The sequence below is a fragment of the Eleutherodactylus coqui genome, chromosome 12 (assembly GCF_035609145.1).
Source record: "Eleutherodactylus coqui strain aEleCoq1 chromosome 12, aEleCoq1.hap1, whole genome shotgun sequence".
NCBI lineage: Eukaryota > Metazoa > Chordata > Amphibia > Anura > Eleutherodactylidae > Eleutherodactylus > Eleutherodactylus coqui.
The window spans coordinates 115490874-115514456 of NC_089848.1; the positions used below are offsets into that span (position 1 = coordinate 115490874).

The window sequence follows — 23583 nt, forward strand, 5'->3', positions numbered from 1 at the left end:
ATGCAAATCTTAATGTTCTATTACTGTTATGGACAATATTTAATATTGGCGAAGACCTTTTGGGAACCACGAAGACAACAAAAAAAAAAAGTACTGAAGTAGATCACGGACTATGTCCGGCCGAATCTTCTATTTGAAGAGCTAATGAGTGGATTGAATCTTCAGGTATCACATGGCAGCCACCAAAGCGGACATGGCTTCTAAAACCCGCAGCAGAAATGCATGCCGTGGATGTAGACACACGTTTAACCATATCAATTCCTGCCACATTCCTGCCCGCATCCACGTGAAAAAGTGTCTGGTTTCCAATTCACATGGAATTGTGTTGGAAATTCCGCGCATGGATTCTGTCATTGATGAGGCGGAGTCTGCATGCGGATGCGCAGCAGAAATATGCGATGTGAAATATGCCACCGATTTTTGAAGTAGTTATAAAGGTGGAATTTGTTCAGAAAACTCGACATCAGATTCCGCTGTGTGAACGTAATTTTATGGTATCTTTTCACGTAAAGATATCTTGATGGTGGTCTGCATGAAGAGATGGGCTGTCGCCAGCGATCTTTGGTGCTACATGCACGATGCAATCGCCCTACTGACGAGGACTTTTGTTTGTTGGTTGATCAGCAGTACTTGCACACAAGCAGGTGATCAGATGAAGGAACATTTGGACGATCATGTGTTCACAATCACCTGCCAGTATTAAAAAGCCCTTAAGGTGTTCTTCAGTCTGTTTTGTTTTTTTTCTTCTTTCTGTTTTTTTATCTTTGTGTTTTTATAGAAAATAATGAAAATCTAGTGTATGCGAATTTTAGTGGCTTTCTATAGTCACACAAATTTTTTTTTTTTTAATTTAAATTTTTTTTTAAAGGGGTTGTCCCGCGGCAGCAAGTGGGTCTATACACTTCTGTATGGCCATAATAATGCACTTTGTAATATACATTGTGCATTAATTATGAGCCATACAGAAGTTATAAAAAGTTTTATACTTACCTGCTCCGTTGCTGGCGTCCTCGTTCCCATGGAGCCGGCTAATTTTCGGCCTCCGATGGCCAAATTAGCCGCGCTTGCGCAGTCCGGGTCTTCTGCAGTCTTCTATGGGGCCGCTCGTGCAGAATGCCGGCTCCGTGTGGCTCCGCCCCGTCACGTGCCGATTCCAGCCAATCAGGAGGCTGGAATCGGCAATGGACCGCACAGAAGCCCTGCGGTCCACGGAGACAGAGGATCCCGACGGCCATCTTCAGCAGGTGAGTATGAAGACGCCGGACCGCCGGGATTCAGGTAAGCGCTGTGCGGGTTGTTTCTAAAACACACCAAATAAATCGGGAACTTCAAAACTGGAAAGACTGCACTGAAAAAAATGCATTGACTGTGCAGCACTTTATATTTTACTATTGACCTGCAGTGAAAACAATTAAATAAATTTATATATAATACCCGGTTTCCCTGAAAATAAGACATAGCATGATTTTCCAGAATTTTTGAGGATGCAAAATGATTTTTTTAGGCTTTTTTGAGGATGCTTGAAATATAAGCCCTACTCCAAAATTAAGCCCTGCTAACAGTTAATTTAAAAAGTCAATTTAAATAGTGTCCAGGCAGCTGTACATGTAAAAAAGTTAAACCTTTTTGAACAAAAATTAATATAAGACACTGTCTTATTTTCAGGGAAACACGATACATACATACCTACCTATCTACCTAGCCAACTTTGGGGTCAGAAGACTGGGAGGGAGGAGAAACCCGCAAGCAACAAGGTTAAGGGCTCCCACACACTTGCGATTGCGTTTTTTGTTAACGCGATTGTCAATGGGACTTTCTAATGTTAAAAACGCAACGCAATGCACCAAAAACGCAAGTTGCGTTGCGTTTTTTTTTACAATAGAAAGTCCCATTGACAATCGCGTTAACAAAAAACGTAATCGCAAGTGTGCGGGAGCCCTAATGGAGACAATCGGTGAGCTCATGAAGAGTGTTCTGGAGTAAGAGTCCTATAGGAGCCAGAAGAAGGAACTAACTTGGGGACGTCTATAACAATAAGGACTTCTGCACACTGTCTACTGCAATATCGCACTTTCAAGCAGCCGCGATGATCTTCCTGGAAAACAATGTCACGTCGCTGCTTGCGTTTTTATCGCGCAGTTTTTATTACACGCGACAGACGACAACAGGAAATGCTAATGTTAATGCATTGCACGAAAATTGCAAGTTTGTACGTAGCGATGCAATAAAATAGAGGCTCCATAGGGAAACATGGGCAAGAAAAAATAGCAAAACACAAAAAGATAGGGCAGGCAGCGATTTCCAAATCTTTTAATATCGCATGATGGGAATGAAGACATCGAAAAGCGTGTGTTTTAGAATTCTGCGTTTTTTCTGCACTCACATCACTAAAAAAAAGCATGATTTTTCTCGCCAGTGTGAAGGCAGCCTAATACCCCATTTAAAGCCATCTTTTGTGCTATAATCGCTATGTCTTAACACGCGGCCATTGTGCAGTTTTCGTTAACGATTCTCTCATCGTTGTCTTCCAGCTAGCTGAAAGACAACTCTGAGTCTTATTGGGCCCGAGCGCTGAATTCTCAGCGGGATACCGCTGATACTATCGTTTCAGCTGGTATCCCGCTCGGAGAACACAGCAGGAATAAGAAGATAGCGCTCCCGCTGTCTTCTGTATACCCCACTCGGAGCGCTCTGTGAACACAGCAGGAGTATGAATAAGACAGCACTCTAGCTGTGCTCTGCATACCCTGCTCGAAGCACTCAGCTGTGCACTAGCTGAGCACTCCATGAACACAACACAGCAGGAGTATGCAGAAGACAGCGCTCCAGCTGTCTTCTGCATACCCCACTCGAAACTCTCAGTGGGACACCAGCTGAGCTCTCCGAGAACACAGCAGTTCTCGGAGCGCGTAAATGCACACAACAATTATCGCTCAAAAGATTGCCTTTTAGCGAATATCGTTGTCTAAATGGGCCTTAACAGTCTTGGTAATTCTTCTGAAGTAGTTGACATTGATAAATCCTTTAGCTTCAGAAGAGCAATAAAGAGCCCAAGTAGATTTGTTTGTGTAGATGAAGGGTGGGGCGCATATAGATAATGTTACTTTAAGCTATCAAGAGAATTTAGTAATGACCAGATGTAGCAATATACTTATTAGAGAGACTTTGAATATCAGCCTGCACATAAGTGGTACTGTGCAGTGTCCACACCAAGAGAACGAGACACCAAGAGAACGAGACACCGGGAGACTAGATGCGTGAGAATGTAATCCTCCAAGGTCACCGGAAAATCCCATGGTGGAAATTGAAAGTGTTACAATTCAGAAGGAATTGGTGGAACTTCATGAAACATTGTAGATCTGTACCCAGAATAAATCAGACGGTTGATTACTGTTCAGTACAGGTTTCGGTAAGTAGTGTGCCCATTGTGAGCCCCTATACCATGTTGGATCCTTTCAGATATTGAATCAATAAGGTTGGTGGATTTGCCGCAGAAATTCTGTGCAGAATTTCGCTGCAGCAAATCCACCTGCGGCCGTTAATCCCGGGATGAGACAGCCATGTGGACGAGATTTGCCAAAAATCTCGTCCACACGAGACGGGCAATCCATCATGGCAAAGCTGGGAGAAACCAGCGCTGCAGTACGGAGCAGATTCTCCGGCCGCAGCATGTCTATTTTTTGTTTTTCTGTTGCAGCTGCACTCCTGTCTATGTGAGCACCGGCCGCAACGAAAAAGCATGCGGCCAAGCGGCTCCAAAACCCACGGCTAAGTGATGCGGATTTTGAAGCTGTGCTTGCCTGGCGGAAATCTTGTGTTTTTTTCATTCTGGCAAAACTGCAAGATTTCCGTCAGGATTCCGCCCTGTGTGGCCCTTCTTACAAAACACACTTTACTAGTTATAAACTTAAGGTGCGTTTAGACGGAACGATAACTGTTCCTAAAATCGTTCAAATGAACGAGCGTGAAAGATAATCGTTCAGTTTAAACCCAAGCCAACGACCGAATGACGCACGACAATCCTGTGCTTTGTATTCATTGTTCAGTTTCTGCAGGCATAAAAATAATCACTGGCTCGTTCACTTCTCGTTGCGTTTAAACACCTCCCATTCAGTCTTTCACTCACCAGCCGAGCCAGAAACCTACTGCACACTGATGAGGGACAAGCACCCTGAAACAGCTGTCTGTGCATGGATTCTGGCTTGGCTTTCAATTCAGTCATTGTTACAAGGCTTGTATAAATAGTTTAATATTGACTTGCAGGAATGCTGCCTACTAATAGGTGGCGCTGCAGAGGTATTGTTCCATCTTCCTTATTTGCATATTACCCAGAGGAGCATGAATGGCCTTATAAGTCTCCTCTATCACCTTCTAAGTGCTCTCCCTAGGGAGAATATATAGCACTCGTGATTCTTAACCATGATCTGCCTGTCTAAATGGGCTGCACAAGCCCCGGCTAATGAGAAACATGCATTTCTCATTGTGTGTAAAAGGGCCATAAAACAACGTAGCATTTTGTATAACAAATGGCCCTGTAATTTGCATACTAATACGCATACTTCATCCAGCTTTTAAAGGGGTTGTCCCGCGCCGAAACGTTTTTTTTTTTTACCCCCCCCCCGTTCGGCGCGAGACAACCCCGATGCAGGGGTTAAAAAAACAAACCGGAGTGTGCTTACCCGAATCCCGGCGGTCCGGCGTCTTCATACTCACCTGCTGAAGATGGCCGCCGGGGTCTGCTCCCTCCGTGGACCGCAGCTCTTCTGTGCGGTCCATTGCCGATTCCAGCCTCCTGATTGGCTGGAATCGGCACGGGGCGGAGCTACACAGAGACGGCATTCTGCACGAGCGGCCCCATTGAAGACAGCAGAAGACCCGGACTGCGCAAGCGCGGCTAATTTGGCCATCGGAGGCCGAAAATTAGTCGGCACCATGGAGACGAGGACGCCAGCAACGGAGCAGGTAAGTAAAAAACTTTTTATAACTTATGTATGGCTCATAATTAATGCACGATGTACATTACAAAGTGCATTATTATGGCCATACAGAAGTGTATAGACCCACTTGCTGCCGCGGGACAACCCCTTTAACTATTCAACTCCCTTCATATAGGGATTAGAGATGAGCGAGTATACTCGCTAAGGGTAATTGCTCGAGCGTGCATTGCCCTTAGCGAGTACCTGCCCGCTCGGGAGCCAAGATTCGGCTGCCGGCGGTGGGCGGGGAGGAACGGAGGGGAGATCTCTCCCTCTCCCCTCCCCTAATTGTCCTTAGTGAGTATACACGCTCATCTCTAAGGCCTCATGTCCACGGGGAAAATCAGATCCGCTGCAGATTCTACATGTAGAATCTGCAGCGGGTCCCTCCTGCCCCGCGGACATGAGCGCCGAAAATAAGAATTTAAAAGTATTTACCATCCGGCGCGGGCGGAGAAGATCAGCTGTTCCTCACGGCCGGATCTTCATTTTCGGCCGGCGGATGAATTCCTGACGCCGGCGGCACGTCGCCGGCACGTCGTCGACGTGCCGCGCGCATGCGCCGGGCACATCCGCCGAGCCGAAGCAAGGAAGATGCGGCCGTGAGGAACAGCTGACCTTCCCCGCCCGCGCCGGATGGTAAATACTTTAAATTCCTATTTTAGGTCTCCCGCGGATCCGGACGGCTTCCATAGGCTTCAATAGAAGCCCGCGGGAGCCGTCCCCGCGGGAGACCCGCACGAAAATGGAGCATGGTCCAGATTTTTCCATGCTCCATTTTTTTTAAAATCCCTTTTATTGACGATCCGCGGGTATTTATCTACCCGCGGGTGGTCAATGCATCCCTATGGGATGCGGATCCGCATGCGGGAGATCCGCTGCGGATCTTAAATCATATTTTGCCCGTGGACATGAGCCCTTATAGGGATACTTTCATCCAAGTTTCCTAAACTTTTTGCAACTGTGTGGGTGGAGCACTTTCAATATCCACCAGTGTATATAGTAGACTTGTTCCTTTGTAATAAAGTAGCAGGAATGATATTGTCTGTCTTGGCAATAGGGTGTGACTGTGTGGTATCACCCCACTAATAAAGATTTCATACATTGTTCCTTCCTATGGGAGGTGCCCATACTTTCCCACATACTAAATGTACATAATTAGAGATGACAGGCTTTCTTTTCTCTTGATTTTCCAGTTTTATGTAAATAGTTTAATCCTTTACCTGTCGTCCCGTGTAAAGGGGCCATTAGTCTTCCCTTCATTGACACAAACGTTTTGTACCTGTTCATCTCATCGTAACCTTATAGATGTTTGTACACTTTGGAAAATTTTTATTTTTAGCTAGAAGGGTACCTGATCAACTTGTCCACACATTTTGGACTTCACCAGTCAGCTGTAATATATAATCTTAGCATTTTGAGACGTGTTGGGATGGACTGTTTTGACTGATTTACATGGAGTGGAGTAAGCATTTCATAGAATCCTAGAATAGTAGAGTTGTAAGGGACCTCCAGGGTCATCGGGTCCAACCCCCTGCTCAATGCAGGATCACTAAATCATCCCAGACAGATGTCTGTCCAGCCTTTGTTTATGGTAACCTGTTCCACTCATTGATCACCCGCACTGTCAGAAAGTTTTTTTTCTCTAATATCTAATGTGTCTCCTCCCTTTCAGTTTTATCCCATTGCATCTAGTCTTGGCCTACAGTTTCTGCAGATCACATTATATTCTTCTTTAGATATTCCCCCTCTTTTCATTTAATAAACATATTTTTCTTCTTTTTTAACATGTGGGCAAGTTCTGTGTTCATCCATCCGGGTCTCTTTAAACGCTTCCCATTCTTCCTTCTTTCAGGGATTGTTAATGATTGTGCTTTGAGAATCTCATTTTGCAAAATTTCTCAACCTTCTTGGGCATTTTTGTTCTTAAGAACATCCAGTCGTTTGATCCTTTCTATCCTCTTTCTGAGTTCATTCAAATCTGCCTTTCTGAAATCTAACCTTGAGGTCTGAGTTTTCTCAGATCTTCCTCCACTTTTTATCCAAAATTCAAGCATAGCATGATCATTGCCCCCTATGGACCCAGCCACCCTTACTTCCTCAACCATTTCCTCCCTGTTGGTAAGAATCAGGTCCAAGATAGCAGATCCCCTTGTTTTCTCTTCTACCTTCTGGAAGATGAAGTTGTCAGCGAGAGCGGATAAGAATCTGTTGGATCCATTACTTTTACCTGAGAGAGATTCCCACCAAATGTCTGGATAGGTAAAGAACCATGACCTAGTGATCATGGGAGACTTTGAGAGCTTGGCCATTTGAAAGAGTTCCTCCATATCTTCTGCTTGTCCAGGCAGTCTATAGTAAATGCCTACAATGGTGTCCTTTCTGTTGTTCTCTCCTTGTATTCTTACCCAAACAGTTTCTACAGAACTCCCAGCTCTGAAGCTTGAAGCTCTGTGGAGATGAGTGTTTTTTCCTAACATACAACACCTCCTCTTCTTCTTTTTTTAGGTCTGTTTCTTATAAATACATTATATCTTTCAAGCCTTGTATTCCAATCATGTGTATCATTCCACCAAGTTTCCGTGATGCCTATGACATCATATAGTCTTACTGTGTTAGGAGCTCCAATTCTCCTTGTTTGTTTCCCATTCTCTGTGCATTTGTGTAAAAACATTTTAGTTTGTGATCGGTGTCTCTTGCTCCTCTACTTTCCTTCTGAATTTTCAGTCTTTGTTCTTTAGTTCCACTTCTAATAGCAAGGTTCTCAAATGTATTAATTAGCTGTAGATTTTTACCTGGCCTTTCACTTTCCTTCCCATACTGTTCTAGTTTAAAGCTCTCCTAATGAGTGAAGCAAGGCACCCACTAAATATGTCTACCTGTTTTTGTAAGGTGCCCTTTTACACACAATGATTATCACCAAAAATAAGCAATATTGTTACATGTAAATGTGGGCATCGTGCATTTTTTGTTTGAATGATGGATTTCAGTTCACTTAAAATCCATCGTTCATCCGCTGAAAGACTTAACAAATGCATTTAGCTAATTTTTCAAAAGCCTGCATGATGATCTCCCCGCTGCATGTTTCCACTAGCCCTGAGCATGAAAATGGAATGTTTCTGCAGCTTGTCTGCACAGCTGGGTGTGTGTTTAAACACACACTGGGCTCTGCAAACAGTTCCTGGAAGTCCTTTTACATGCAAATTAAGATGTGTTAATGGGCATTAACACTTGAGGCAAATGGATCACTGACTCTTTCAGTCAATTGAAAGATTATCTTTGTGTGTAAAAGATCCTTTAAAGCACCCTTGGCCACATTTTTAAAATGCAATCAATCAACAAAACCCTAGCCAGTCCAGTATTTGTGTTTTATCTAAAGTATACCAGATGTGCATGACACAGCACCTTTTTTGCAAATGTGTGCATAAGAGATTCTGTTCAGGGGGGAATAATTCTGAGACTGCAGTACTCATTAAAAGTGGAATTTTGTGTTGAATTTGGGGAAACCGTGGGGGTTGTGTTGAGCTATTTAAATTGTTTGATAGTTTTCCCATCACTACACCCTTCACCTGATTGTCGGTCACATTCTGGATGTTATAAGGCCTTTTTACATGGGATGATTACACAATCTTTGTAACAAATAAGAAGATAGGTGGCTTATAGTAACTTTTAGTGCGCTGAATTCAAATATGATATCCGTTTTTTTTTCTGCCACGTATGGTTTGCCAATTAGGGAGAGTAATGTAATCCAATTGCCGTTGTATTGTATTTTTTGGAAATCTGCCTATATGATTAATCCAGTCGGCTCGCCGTTAACCTTGCTTAATAAAAAGAATAACAAAAGTGATTGCGCAACTATTTCACAATCACTGTTATACACTGCGTGCTGACTGAACACTATAAGGGTAGGTTTATGTAACATATAGGGTTTGTTTCCACCTGGTGTAAACACTGCGGATCGTCCACCAGTAAGTTGTAATTAATGAACTGTGTTTTTACAGGTCATTGGTTAGACTACAGAAAAGAATCCAAATCCTAAAGCAAAAATACATGTTTAGTATTGCTGCGTCCATAAGAGTCCGATACGTCAAAGTAATGCATCGTTTACCCCGCATGGTAAACGTCGTCCAAAAAACAAATTAAAAACGCAAGAAATGCCCTTTTTTTGGTCATTTTGTCTCCAGGTAAAATTGCAACAAAAAGCGCTCAAAAAGTTGAATGCATTCCAAAATAGTACTAACGCAAACTACAGAACGTCCCACAAGAAATGAGCCCTTGCACAACCATGTGGACAGAAAAATAAAGTTATTGCGCACAGAAGATGGCGACAGAAAATAATTTTTTAAAAATTAAATGTCTGAAAAAAAATGAAAGTAGTACAGCAAAAAAAAAACAAAACTAAGTTTGATATTGTAGTAATCGCACTGACCCATAGAATAAAGTTATCGGGTCATTTTTGTTGCAGTTTGTGCGCCGTAGAAACAAGATGCACCGAAAGATGGTGGAATTTCTGTTTTGTGGGGGTTTTTTGTTTTTTTTCATTTTACTCCACTTAAAAAAAACTTTAAAAGTTTTTCACTACATTAAATAGCACCATTCAAAAATACAATTCATCCCGCAAAAAAACAAGCCCTCATTCAGCGACATCGATGGATTAATAAAGGAGTTACGATTTTTTTCAAACGAAAACAAATTCTTGGTCACTAAGGGGTTAAATAACTTGAAAGTGAGATGTGCCGCTATTATTCTGTTTTACCAGTGGAATCGGCAGGTTTTAATTTTACAGAAACCGATCAATTACTTTCTGTTAGGAAAATTTAAAAAAAAAAGTCTTGCACAGTGTTATCGTTCTGGTTGTCCAAACCCCTGCGCTCCCGCTGTGCTAGCATTAGCCCAGCATCACAGGACAAGCTACAGTTGGTAGGACCTTTGCCTGCTGGGAGGACCGTGTGATTACCATTAACCCCTATAGTTACTTAAATAAGCTAAAGAGCTGGAAGTATAGAGTCAGGGAGGATGGATTGGGGTCAGAAACGCTCTTTTCTCCTTAGGGAGAGCAACTATATACTATAAATAAGTGAGGAGACTCAAATGGCCACGCACGCTCCTCTGGGTAATATGCAAATAAGGGAGATGGAATAAATCCTCCACAGTGCCACCTACTGAAAGGCAGCATTCCTTCGAGTCAAAGTGGGACTTTTTATACAAGTCTTGCTACAATGACTGGGAATCAAAATGGATGGATTGTGGATGGATTGTGATCTCCTGTGTAAGAAGAGCCTTCAGTAGTTTTGCGTTTGTTTTCTTCTCCCCCACCCCCCTTACTCCTTTGCCCCTCCACCCTCCTTTCTTTCCCTCTTGTCCTTGTTTGTGTCCATGCACTTGTTTCATACAGGAAGTTCTGGTGACTGAATGAGTGACTCATTGAGAGAACATAGGGACAAGTAATTACTAGGTGGTCACATGACCCAGTGGATAAGAATTTTCAGACAGGAAGGAATAACAAAACTAGTTGTATAATACCCTGAAAATAAGGCCCTGTATTTTATATAACTTTTGCCCTGCTGCTCAGCCAATCGGAGCAATCGCTTGCTGGAGGCGGGGATTACAAACTGTGTTACCAGCAAGCGATGTTCTGTCAGTGCCGACAACTCCCCGGGACTAGTGGGAGGGACCTGGACGGCGTCTGCTTGGTAAGGATTGCTTTGTTTGTTTGTTTTTTTTACATAGTGTAGCTAGGGCTTATTTTCAGGGTAGGGCTTATATTTCTTGATTGATTTGTCACCCCCTTGTGGCGATAGCTGGATGCTCTTCAAAGTGATACTATTGTCACCATGTATCAGTTTTTTTATGGTATTAGTGTATCTCGACGCCACCAGAAGCTAGGGGTTCGACCGGAGGAACGCCCCTGTCACACCCCTAGCTCCCAATTGGCTCAAAAACTGAAGGTCCTGGAAGGAGGTACACTGGCTCCGTGTGTTAGCCTAAGGACCCCACAGCAGAATCCAACCTGGTGCTGGCCAGAGACCCTTGCTTACCTGTCTGGACCTGTGCTGCCGATGTGCCGGCCAGGGTGAATGACACATGCCCAGTACAGATTGTGCCGTCGCTAGGCGATGATGTGGATTCCGCGTCCCATCCGCATTGTCGGATCGGACAGCTTCCATTGACTTCAATGGAATCCGACAGCGTGGTATCTACGCTCAAATAGCGTATGCTGCGATATTCCATCCATGAGCGGAAAATGGCAGTGTATTTCCGCCTGTGGACACGAGAAAGCGATATTTAAATAGCATGTCTATGGGCAGTATTCGCCGTGGAATCTGGAGGCGGACGCCCGCAATGCAAATACGCCCGTGTTCATTAGACCTAAGGGATGAAATTTGCAAATCCACGGCAAAATCTGCACCAAGCGATTCCGATACTGATCTTTTTTTTTTCTGCTGCCCGAAATCTGCCACGAATGAATGCACCCTGTAGCTTGTCTTGAACTGGGCGAGGGGGTGTTTTATTTTGCACAGCATGAAGATTCCTCACATCCTTGTAGCGATAAGCAGAGCCTGCGCTCCTTATCTGAAGCGGCTGATTGCCAAGGTCTTTGTCCCCGGCCCTGGGATGCACAGAACATTCTTTAGGGCTCATTCACACCGCTGTATGCAATTTGGGTCTGTGACAAGGGCACAGTTTTCACTGCGTGGATGTGCGATTTGATGCATGCGCACGGTTTTATTTCCGTACTGCGTTGACAGGCACTTCATTTGTCACGTGCGAAAATAAAGCGGGAAGGCCCACTTGATGTCAATTTTTTTTTTTTTGCCTCCACTATCTCCCGGCAGCATGCATTAAACATCACAGTAAATACACCTGAAACCGTGTACTCGCTGCGTTTTTATGCGGTCCTATAATATGCAATGGACGATTTTTGTCCGTAAATACAAACGAAAACAGGCATGCTTTTTTTTTTTTTTTTTACGCGAATGATTGGTACTGGGGAAAAAATGCTCCCCTGAATACACCAAATCAATGATGCTGCATGCTGTCCGTATGATGTCTGTAAAAATATGAGCAAAATACACCCGCGTGAATGCGCACTGCGCAAATTGTGCTAGACCCGATCTGAATAATAAGGCTGTCTATTGCTCCCCATGTTCAGGATCGGAACCGTTCGGCTGCGGGGATTCACCTTTCTTGGTTCCTGAACGGAGCAGGAAAGCGGAATTCCCGGGGAAGATGTAAAACTATTCTAAGGCTGGTCTCACACGACCGGATTTGAATTGCAGACGATCCGTGATATTCCGCATTCATTCAAAGAATAGAACGTTGGCATGTCTGCTCACATGAGCAAACTGTGATATCCGCTCGCGGAAATAAAATTGCAGCATGTTCTATTTTCTTGGAAGTTGTCCGATCCGCGGCCCATCGACAGTTGACATTGTGGATAGGCCGATGGTACCCGCGGTCATCGACCGGCCTAAGGGCAGCTTCAGACAACTGTATATCAGGTGGGTTTTTTCACGTCCGGCTGATATACAGTGTCCCTCTCTGCAGGGGGGGAGGCTGGAAGATTCGAAAGCAGTGCACTTAGCTCCCGCCCCCTCTCCACTATTTGCAATGGGAGGGGTGGGGGCGCAGCCAAGTTCCAGGACTTAGCCCCACTCCCTCCTATTGCAAATAGTGGAGAGGGGGCGGGAACTCAGTGCACTGCTCCTGACTCTTCCAGCCTCCCCCCGCCCCCCCCTGCAGAGAGGGACACTGTATATCAGCGGGGCGTGAAAACCGAGCCGATATACGGTCGTCTGAATAAGCCCTAAGGCTGCTTTCACACCGCGTTGGGCTCTGTTCAGGGTTTCTGGCTCTCTGCTTTGTGTTTGGAGGAGAGAAACTGAAATTTTATAGTAAAAAAATTGCTCATGTTTAATCTCCATTCAGTTATTAAAACTGGAAAACATCCCTGACAATATCCGTTTTAACTTTATATCTGATGTACATATAGTTGGTGCATAGTTCAGATGCCATTAAAACCAATTGCTGATTTTGGCTTAAAGGGAACCCGTCACCACGGGCAGCATAAACCTGGGGCAGATCCCCGCACTTGGGTTATTCTGAAACGCTGTGGAGTTTCCAAATATACACGCTGAAGTTTGCCTGTTTGACTCAGGAATGGAGCCATCAAGTCAAAAAGAGGATCCGCGCCAGGCCCTACCACCCCCATAGCATACTGGACTCACAGCTCTCTCTATGCACAAGCATGGAGAGAAGCTGTCCGTCAACATGCGGCGAGAGCCCAGTGTGGTCCGAGTCTGACTCAATAGCCCCGTTCCAGAATCAGACAGGTGCGCCACGCTGGAATTTGCCCGCCAGTGGCAACTACAGTAGCTGCAATCCGGCAAAGAGGTGGCCATAGGACCCCGTTCTTCCAATAGTTGAAGGTCTCAAAGTTGGGATATGTACCTTTCAGACATTTATATAGTGTGTCCTGTTATCAGTACCTTTTTAAATTAAAATACTCCTTAAAACTTACGTAACTTTTCAGACAATCTATGCTCCTTTAATAGCGCGTGCGTCTCATCAATTTCGCAATATACTTTCATTAATTTTTTTGTTTTACAATTAAAATTAAGGCCGAAGTGCAGTCCACTGCTTGTTGTTAGGCATTCAGTTTTTCATTGTCGAGACAAATAATAAGTGATGCAAACCTATTAAAGGACTTGAATTGGAGAGACCGTGCTTGCAACGCTAAATAAGGTTGTATAGAAGCAATTAAAGCACTTCAAAAGTTATGAAAGAACAAGTTAGAACATACTAAAACACATTAAAGCGGTCTTAAGAAGGGGGAAAAGAAAAGGAAGCACCTCAAGAGATATGTGTGTGGGATTCTCTTAGTTTATCTACATGCAAGGAGCTCATCGTATAGGTTTCAACCAAGGGTTCCAGGTATTTAAAAAGCTAGGCATGGAGTCTCCTTTCAAGGCGAGGCTTTTTTCATAAGAGCAGTGATCCGACATGGTATCAACAACTTCAGACACTGATGGAGGAACTGCGGATTTCCACTTTCTGGTAATGGCAAGTTTGGCGACCATTAGTAGGTGGCAAATCAACTTTCGTTTTGGAAGGGGGATATATTTACAATTCAATAGTAGTAAGGCAAGTTCCGGTGATTTAGGCACTAAGTGATTTGAAATTTTCCAAACAATGTGAAATATTTCTCTCCACAAGGGTTGTATAAGTGGGCAGTCCCAAAACAGGTGTAAGAGAGCCCTCCTGGTCGCATCCCCTCCAGCATTTATGGTCCAGGTTAGGGATTGTTAGGCATTCAGTTTGACGTTTCTTAGCTGTGGAGGAGGGGCTTTCTTTATAGACTCCTCCCCTCAGCTCGCGCAACTCTCAGATCTGCAGTCAGTGTATACAGGACCGGCCTCTCCTAACCGGTCATGTGCAGTTATTGGGCAAAGCAGTATAATTCTTACTTGGCTGAGCTTTATAAGCGGCTTTACTAGTCTTGTGTGTTTGCGAGGTCACAGCATATAGAGAGATCTTTATATACATTTATAGTATGCTGTGACCAGACAAACACACAAGACTAGTAGAGTTGAGCGGACATACTCTGCCGACCTTGATGCTCGTTCGAGTATTAGCGTACTCGATGGTGCTCGTTACTCGAACGAGCATCATGCCGTGTTCGACCCCGCCCCAGTTTTTGGCTCCTCCCCGCTGGGAGGTGCCTGTTTTGGCCCCTCCCCACTGCGACACAGCACGCGTCATTGGCAAATTTTTTTGGCAGGTGAGCGAGAGACTGAGATTACTCCAAAATCCGCGGCACTTTTGGAGCGGCTTTAACGCATGCTTTTCCATTGTTTTGGACAGAAAAATAGCACAGTCTGCTGTTAAAAAAAAAAAAAGGATGTTTTTTTTTTTTTTTTTTTTTCACTTTCAAGCCAATGAATGGCTTGAGAAAGACTGGGTTTTCCCTAGTCGAAACGTTGCTTTGTTTTATGCAAAATGGAATAAAGAGGAAGTTTTAACTCAAGAAGTTTATTCCTCTGATTGATACCCCTGATGCTGATGATTTATTTTCCTTGGCAGAAAAAATGCAAAGTATAGACACCGCCTTAAGACCAACTTAACACACACGGCGCTATATGGGGCCGTGAATCCCACCCCCATATCGCGCTTCCCATCTTGTGAATTCCCTGAGGACGAAAATTTGACTTTTTTTTCTTCATGAGACCTGTATGTGTCTGCGCTTTCCCTATACAAGTTTATAGAAGAGCGCACACAGAAGAGTGCACCCTGCTGTGCGTAGACTTCTAAGGCTGATGGCGCTGGATCTCGGGAGCGGGTGAGTATAAAACGAATCACCCGGCTCCTAAAAGCACCAAAACTTCGTTTATAGCACTTTGGGAATGTGACACATTTCCTTTAAGGTTTCCAGTCATTGACAGCAAGCAAAGATCTTGACTGCTCAATGAGCCCTTTCAGCCTATTGCATTGTTTGTACACTTTATAGTAATTTGGGATCACCCGTTAGTGACTTTCAGGTGTTGCTGATGATGGGAGTCACAGTGAATATATTAGCCCTGCCTGTGCACCTGTTACCTGCCCCGTGTGGGCTGTGTGCTGAGAATCATTTACACTCCTCACATGAAATATTTCTCTTTATTTGCTAATTATTTTGCACTAATTGCTTCTTTTTGAGAGTTTAATAACCGTGTGTGTAAAGACCGCTAATTGCCGTGTAATTATTCACTGTCAATGCGTTTTATGCAGATGAGGGGATTTGTAGACAAAGCACCAGGGAGAAAATAAATACTTGTAATATCGGCACTGCCTGAAAGAGCCGCCTGGAACTACAAGCCTCGGCAAGCCGGGCTGGCCTTAAAGGGGTTCAAACGCCATTTATTCACTTTGCGTGTAAGCACTTCCTAATTTAATGATCCTAATTATGTGTTAAGAGTCGGCCTGAACACCTTAACACAATTCATCAACCTGAGCGGGACGCTGTAATGTCCAAATAATTTCATTATACACTATATAGAACTAGTTTTTATTTTTAAGTTTTGCCTGCAGTTGCTCTTTAAAATATACCTAATTTTTCAGACAGTTTATACTCATTGGAAGGAGTTGTCCAGGGTTTAAAAAAAAAAAAAAAAACATGGCTGCTTTCTTCCAAACAAAAGGCCACCTTGGTCAAAATCAAGGCTGAAGTGTAGCCCTTCTGCAATCCACTGCTTGTTGTTTGGCCAGGTTTATGCTGCCCGTGGTGACAGGTTCCCTAAAATCGGGGATTGGTTTTAATGGCATCTGAATTATGTACCAACTATATTTACATCAGGTATAAAGTTAAAACTGATATTGTCAGGGATGTTTTCCAATTTTAATAACTGATAGAAGATTAAACATAAGCAATGCCGGCATCCACACCAAGCCTGTGATAGCTAGCAGCTGCAGCTTGTCTCCACCAAAGACTTCTTTCTTGCCCTCCCTGAAAATACTGCTATGCAGATGGGGCCCTGGTATCAAATTTCCAGTTGGGGGGGGGAGGGTCATTCTAGAACTTCACCACAAGTGAAGTGAACTTTTTTTGGTTGTCTTTTGTTCTTTCTAAAGCTCAAATTACACAATAAATTCTTCTTAGATGGGGCGTATTCACAAAGTGCAGCAATAAACTACAAAGGTCCATGGGGATTGTGGCACTAAACTGCAATTTGACTGCAACGTGCGAATAAAACCCTAACTCTCAACCATTTTAATAAGACCTTTTGACTAGTTTAAGGCCTCCTTCCCACGAGCGTGACGGGGTCCGCCGCGTAATATTACGCAGTGAAGCCCGTCACGGCGCCCCCCAGAGCCCCTATACTTACCTGCGGGAGATAGCGTGAAATCGCTTCCCCGCCCACCACCGCCGCGTCACCGCCCACCACCGCCGCGTCACCGAGCGTGTCACGTGACGCGGCCGGCCGTGTCACGTGACGCGGCCGGCCGCGTCATTTGGCGTCAGATGACACGCGGCGGTGGGCGGGAAAGCGTTTTTTCACGCTATCTCCCGCTGGTTACAGCGGGAGATAGCGTGAACGGACGGCTTCCATTGACTGCAATGGAAGCCGTCAGTGTGTACAGCCCGTCCTCACCCGCAGAAAATAGAGCATGCTGCGGGTGAGGACGGGAGAAATCGCGGTGCGTAATTCCGCGCTGGAATTACGCATCGTGAGCATTGTGCTATTAGGTTCAATAGAACCTAATAGCTGCGGGCAACGCAGCGGATTTTCGCCGCGAATTACGCGGCGGAAATCCGTTCGTGGGAAGGAGGCCTTACTGTTTGACATTCCCATTGAAGTCTAAGGAGAGGGACAGCACAATTTTGTACTGCGCTTCACCTAAAAGCAAGGACTGCAGGGCTCCTTGCTAATGTTGGGGTCCCAGGGCTCTGACCCCCACCATAACGTACTTCTGTAACTTTTCTGATTGGCAGGTTATAAAAAGCAAACATTGGAAATCTAGAACTTTTATCTAGTTCTTGTAGCAAACAGAATACTGTAAAAGAAGTCAATGGGAAAACCTCCAACACTGAAACATTGCAGGTTGCTCCCTATTGATAAGGCCTTATTCACACAAGCGTTCTATGTAGCTATTAGCCAAGAGAGAATGTTGCGACCATGTAAAGCATTGGATTCCAATGCATTCATTTACATGGGTGATTTTTAGCTGCAAGTAAAAATCATGGATGAAAATGGCCAAATCGGCAGCTATTTTCAGCCACAAGTTTTTTTTCGCAGCGTCAAAAGATAAACCATGACCTATCTTTTGACGAAAATTCCAGGGAGCTCCGATAGACTTCTATGGGAGCTGGAAAAAAAGGGGGAGGGAGTTTACCTGGGTCCAGCATGTATGAATGGACGAGAAAATTGTAATTCCTTTTGGAACTAAATCGCAGAATTGCAGCGTTGCTGAGATTTTTTTTTTTTTTTAACGCGATACGACCTGCGTGAAAACACATCGCACTTGTGAAAGAGGCCTAATATTGTAGGAACAGCCATATTTCTAAAGGTCCCTTTACATAGGAAGACTGTTGGTCACATAGGCTATCGCTCCTGTGCAATGGTTGGTCAAGTGAATGAAGGCGGCGTGGGCCGCGGTTGTTCCAGCCGCCCGCTTTCATTCACAGTAAACAGCAGTTGCTCAAACCTTGAGTTAGAATGACTTTTCTCACCCAGTGCCCTGTCAGCGGCCGCATATACACGAGAATATTATCACCCGGATTTATGGTTTCCAGTGAGAATTCGGGTGATATTCGCCCCTTTTAACGTATGCTCTATGGCGACTACTCTGCATCTGATCCTTTGTTTTCTGCTGTGATGAGCCGCTCCAGAATTGTGTGGCCACCACCCCTTCCCCCAATTCGTAGGTACAGACTCTGCATTGGTCGCTGCCTAGCTTGGAGCATTGACCTTGTTCTGTCAATTGTGCTAGAGTCACGTCTGACAGACTGGTTGATATGGATATATTGTAACAACCACAGTAGGCTTTTACAGTTCTGCATCCATAGTAACCAGTCTATTAAGCCGCTCTTACAAGGGCGTATTGTCATTGCACACGCAATTTTTCCATACGCAATTCGCTTATTGATTTGCATTGGGCCACTTACAGCAGTGTTTTGTTTGTGCGCTTATGGAAAAATAATGGCAGTATGCTTTATCTTGGCACATATTACGCGCTCACACATATTAAGCTAGTGCATGGGGATTGGCGGCACGCAGCAAGTATGCGTGTTGTTGCATACCCGCACACCAGAGATTAGCATGTGGCACTTTAGTACACACGGTCGTGAGCTTGGCCTTAGGTGTCCAGCTCAAGTTAGAAGGGTTAGTAAATGGAGGACAGTGAAGAAGTCTTTATATACCAACTGCAGCCATATTTTTGGAAGAACGATCAACCTATATTTTGTCTCTTCCTCTCAGGTGACCTTCGACGATGCAGCGATCTACTTTTCAGAGGAGCAATGGCAGAACCTGGAGGAGTTTCAGAAGAAAATCTACAAGGAGCTCATCAAAGAAATCTATGAAACCATGCTGGCGCTGGGTAAGGATGATGGCTGTTGGCTTCTAACAAGGAAGAGTTTTCATTACTGGAGAATGCCTTTAGTCTTATGAATGGAAAGGTACCTTTACACGGTACGACCAGTAAGTTCCCAACATCCGTCCCAACGACTTGTAATCGCCTAATTTAGGTGATACTCAATGGGTATGATTGACGATCAACTGGTATTCCGAATCCCTTCAAGGGGCACCTGAAGAAGATCACACCGACACAAAGTGGTTCAGACTATCTTTCCCTTCCCATGTTTATTGTTCAGCAGTTGATACGTTCTTTCGAGGAGGAACGCCCTACAGCGGGGCAAATCGCAAGAGTAGCAAGCTTTGTGATAACGCAACCAATCAGAACGTGTATTCGTATTAACCTATTAACGTCTGCCATGATTAGTTATATGCTGACGTTAACCCACGCTGGCTGTTCTCAGCAAATATTTCAAACTTATGGCTCCTGCGTGAACTGGTATTTGTTTATGGCTAGACCCAATAGGATGGCGACAGTGTTATCACTAATCTAAATGTAACCATGGAAGGAATGTTCGCCCACACTTATCTTTGCACATACCGCATCTGTCAACATCTTGGTAGTTTGCTCTGAGAATCCTGTACCTGGCAAACAGTCGCTGCTAACAGGCAGTCGCTGAGATTGAGCGGCAACTCTTTACACGGAACGAGAAGTTGCTCAGTAGTCGTTCTGCTTCAGCTGACTTAAACGGATCGACTGGCAACTGCTAAGCGACGTCTCGCTGGGTGCCCTGTCTGGGGCCATGCGTACATGGAAGACTGTCGCTCATAATCGCTCATTTGAGTGATTATTTGGGTGACTTTCAGCCCACGTGTAAAGGTACATTCAGTGTTCCTGGCTGCTAAGCAAACATTTCCAATAATTTGCAGCCGGTTATCTTGGCACAGTAGCTGTGTCAATAGTAGAGAACAGTTGGTACTACCTACTGAGATATTCATCAACTATCAGCTCTACTTCTCCTTAACCCAACCAACGCTTATAAGTGGATACTAAACTACTTTTAGCGACTGTCCACCTATCTAGTCGGGGTGACGGTCCAAGCTCAATAGTAACAGTAGAGATTTTGTCTTGTTCATTTTCGGCAAACTTTCACATTTTAGTGTTTTAGGATCACTCCCTCCTAAAACACTAAAATGAATGAACTAGACCCGTAAAACTAATCATTTTATTTGTACCCCCTATGGCAGACCCCTAAAATTATTTTATACCACTCCCTCCAACCCTACCAATGAAATTTAGCTCTCCATACCAAACCCTTTTAAAGCGTGCTTGAGTTTTCCAAAAGTTTCCAAAGCAGCCCAGGTCCTCATTGGATGCTGCTTTGCTACGGTTTCCTTTTTTTTTTTTTTGCCATTTGCAATTCACTTACAGGTGGGGGGATGATATAAGCCAGCAACTCTGCCGGTACTGTACTGGCTGGGACTTCCTCCCCCACACCTCCCATGCTGTCTTACATCCCAATGCCTGCCCCTTTTGTTGCATGTATTAGCTAGCAGTGTCCCAACATCCTTGTTTATAAAGATGCCAAATGCCTAACAGGCAGTGCATTTCAAAGCTGCTGGAAGGGAGACCCCTAGTGGCAGCCACTTGAAACTTGATTTTCAGCGGTAAAACACAAAAAATGCAATTCTTATAAGATTGTGGATACACACATAGGCCTTAGTCAGACGGGCGTTTTTCCGCGCGATTTGCGGATCGCATGACGGATGCGCATCCACAAATCGCGTGACCAGTGCGCGCAAGTCGCCCGCAAATCGCCCGAAAATCTGCTCCTAGCCGCGTTTCATTAGAAACGGGACGGAGCTGTCCAGCGCATTGCATTCAATGGAGACGGCAATACAGCCGTCTCCATTGAAAGCAATGCGCTGCGGGCGAGCCCGGGATGAATTGTCGGTAAGGGCTTAAATATATAAGCCCTTACCTGCAATGCATCCTAAAATGTGTAAAAATTAAAAAAAAAATTGTATACTCACCTTCTGCCGGCAGCCGGAGCTCCGTGCGGCCGTCCTGCAGGGGGTGTGAGTCAGACCTGCCCCCTGATTGGCTCAGCGCTGAGAGGCAGCAGTCACTCACCCATTCATGAATGGGTGTGTGAGTGTTTTCAGCCTCTGATTGGTCAGGGCTGTGACCAATCAGAGGCAGATCATTCAGCAGGCGGGGATTTTAAAGCCCCGCCGGCTGAATAGTGCCAAGAAGCAGTTCAGGAGAACTGACAGCGGCCGCGGCTGGACTCCGGCTGCAGCGGAAAGGTGAGTATACAATTTTTTTTTAATTTTAACACATTTTAGGATGAATTGCCGGGAAGGGCTTATATATTTAACCCCTTCCCGACAATTCACCCCGCGCACGCCGGCAGCCCATTGCTTTCAATGGAGCGGCAGTATTGCCGCTCCATTGAATTCAATGGGCAAACATCGTTCTTCTGTGTCACAGCTGTTACAGCTGTGGCAGAGAAGAATGATTTGTCTTCTATATGTTCTCAATGGGGTCGGCGCTGCTGCCGCCGGCCCCATTGAGCGCATATAGAGAAGAGAACAGGAATCGCAGATAGGTGCGATCTGCGAATTTTTTATTTATTTATTTGTTCTATAATTTATCGGACGAGCGCATAAAAAGCGCTCATGTGTCCGATACCATTGCAAAGCAATGGTTTTAAAAAATCGCCGGACGCATGCGCAAATCGCGGCTAAAAACGCCCGTCTGACTAAGGCCATAGGTTGTTAGATGAGCATAAATTGCACGAAAAGTTAGTGTATGTTTAAATTAACTTCACTCCCTCCAGACCACACCCTTATAATTAACTAGGCCTCCACTGGACAAAACAAAGAAAAATATATACTTGCCCGAAGAGTAATTCTGCTAGATGCATTGGAGGAAATGTTGTATGTAAAGTGGAAGGTCACCGTGCTGGATTAAGCTCGCGGCCCGCCACTTCGGTACCCCTGCCGTGTACAGGTACAGGGAGAGGCAGACCTTGGCTGGCTGCACTGCTGTATACAAACAGGTCTGTGGTTCTATGGTTACAGCATTACAAACGGATGATGGATTTTCACTGACCCATAATAACCCTGCACTACACTTGGCATCTGCTTTTAGGAGAAGGCTATTTCATGCTAGGTAATTTATGCAAACCTAAACCTTGTATATAATTTCATCCAACCAAATCTGCACCAGGTAGACGAAATAGGTTGTGTTTATTTCCATATAACCAAAGCGGCAAAACCAGTTTGCCAACAGGCAGCTGCTCATGCTTTGCACCAAGAGGACTAAAGTGACTGATGTTCCTGCATACTAATCCTATTCCTATTTGTACGCAAATCGCACCCATGTACAAACCACACACTGGGGGTGGGGGAGCGGAAGACACCCCCTTGTAGCTGTTTATAGTGGCGCTAGGTGAGGGCTAAATCTCAGATTTGCTTTAGACACCAGGAATAAACTTTTTGGAAGTGTATTCCACGTCAAATCCAATGTCGGTTTGCACAAATGTGTCCCGTTCATCTTAATGGGATCCATGCCGTAGTCTGTCTGGCATATGTTTGGAAATCAGTTTGCAAAAACAAAAGTTGACATTTCAAATTTTATTTTATTTTATTTTTTATTTCAGTTTTTTAATGTGTGTGCAAGTCTGCAGCAAAAAAAAAAAAAACCATGGTGTGAAGACCTGGTTTCCTGCTGTGGATTAAAGGGAACCTGTCCTCTACCTAAAGCACCATAAACTATCTATGGGTGTTGTGGTTTTCATACTCTTCATGGTGTTCTTGGTTTTCATACCTGGTTCCCTCTTGTAAAGTTTGCGCAGAGACCCGTATGTGTTCTCTCCCATAAGATCCCCCAGTGTAGATTGGTCATGCCTTTCTTGTTGTTTGGCGCTCGTCATTGACTACTGGTGTAATTGCAGGGTTTCCCAAAGTGTCCTTTGCAGAGCCCTTAGGGCTCCATGAGCGATTGTCAGGGGCTCTGACGGAGGGTCTAAGTACCTGCCCTACTCACTGCTGTGGTGGTGTCCTTTTTAATGGGGCTGGCGCTGCTGCCGCCTACCGCTATTAAAAATAATGGGCGATATCTAAGGAGGATAGAGCATACTGCGATATGTTTCCTGCATAGCATTGCGATCTTTCCCTGCATGGCACCGCGGTGGGGATTCCCTTCATTCTGATAGTGGGCCACCAATATAGGTGGTCAGTGTTACTACTGGGGCCAATATAGGGGAACACTATTACTACTGGGGCCACTAATGTAGGAGGTCGCTATTACTGTTTTTTTTGTTTTGTTTTTTTTTTAACAACCCTGCCCTTTTTAGATCAACAGAGGTAATAATCATATGTTGTGATAAGCCACGCCCCTTACCCCTCCCTTGACCACACCCTCTGAATAACGTTGGGTCTCCATGAGAAAAGTTTGCTTCAAAAAGGGCTCCATGGCTGCAAAAGTTTGAGAAGCACTGATATAATGACACAGCATAATAATTTGAAGCACAGATCTTCACTTTGCT

At 44.6% G+C, this 23583-nt stretch overlaps 1 protein-coding gene and 1 long non-coding RNA gene across 2 annotated transcripts in view; both read left to right on the forward strand.

Annotated features, from left to right (window-relative positions):
* Nucleotides 1-23583, forward strand: part of LOC136586650 (uncharacterized) — a 274484-nt gene that overhangs the window by 178374 nt on the left and 72527 nt on the right. The window lies entirely within an intron of this gene.
* Nucleotides 1-23583, forward strand: part of LOC136587105 (uncharacterized) — a 59265-nt gene that overhangs the window by 10066 nt on the left and 25616 nt on the right. The window contains exon 2 of the mRNA XM_066585576.1: nucleotides 18932-19052. Within this exon, the coding sequence (XP_066441673.1) occupies nucleotides 18932-19052 (121 nt within the window). The remainder of the gene's footprint in view (nucleotides 1-18931; nucleotides 19053-23583) is intronic.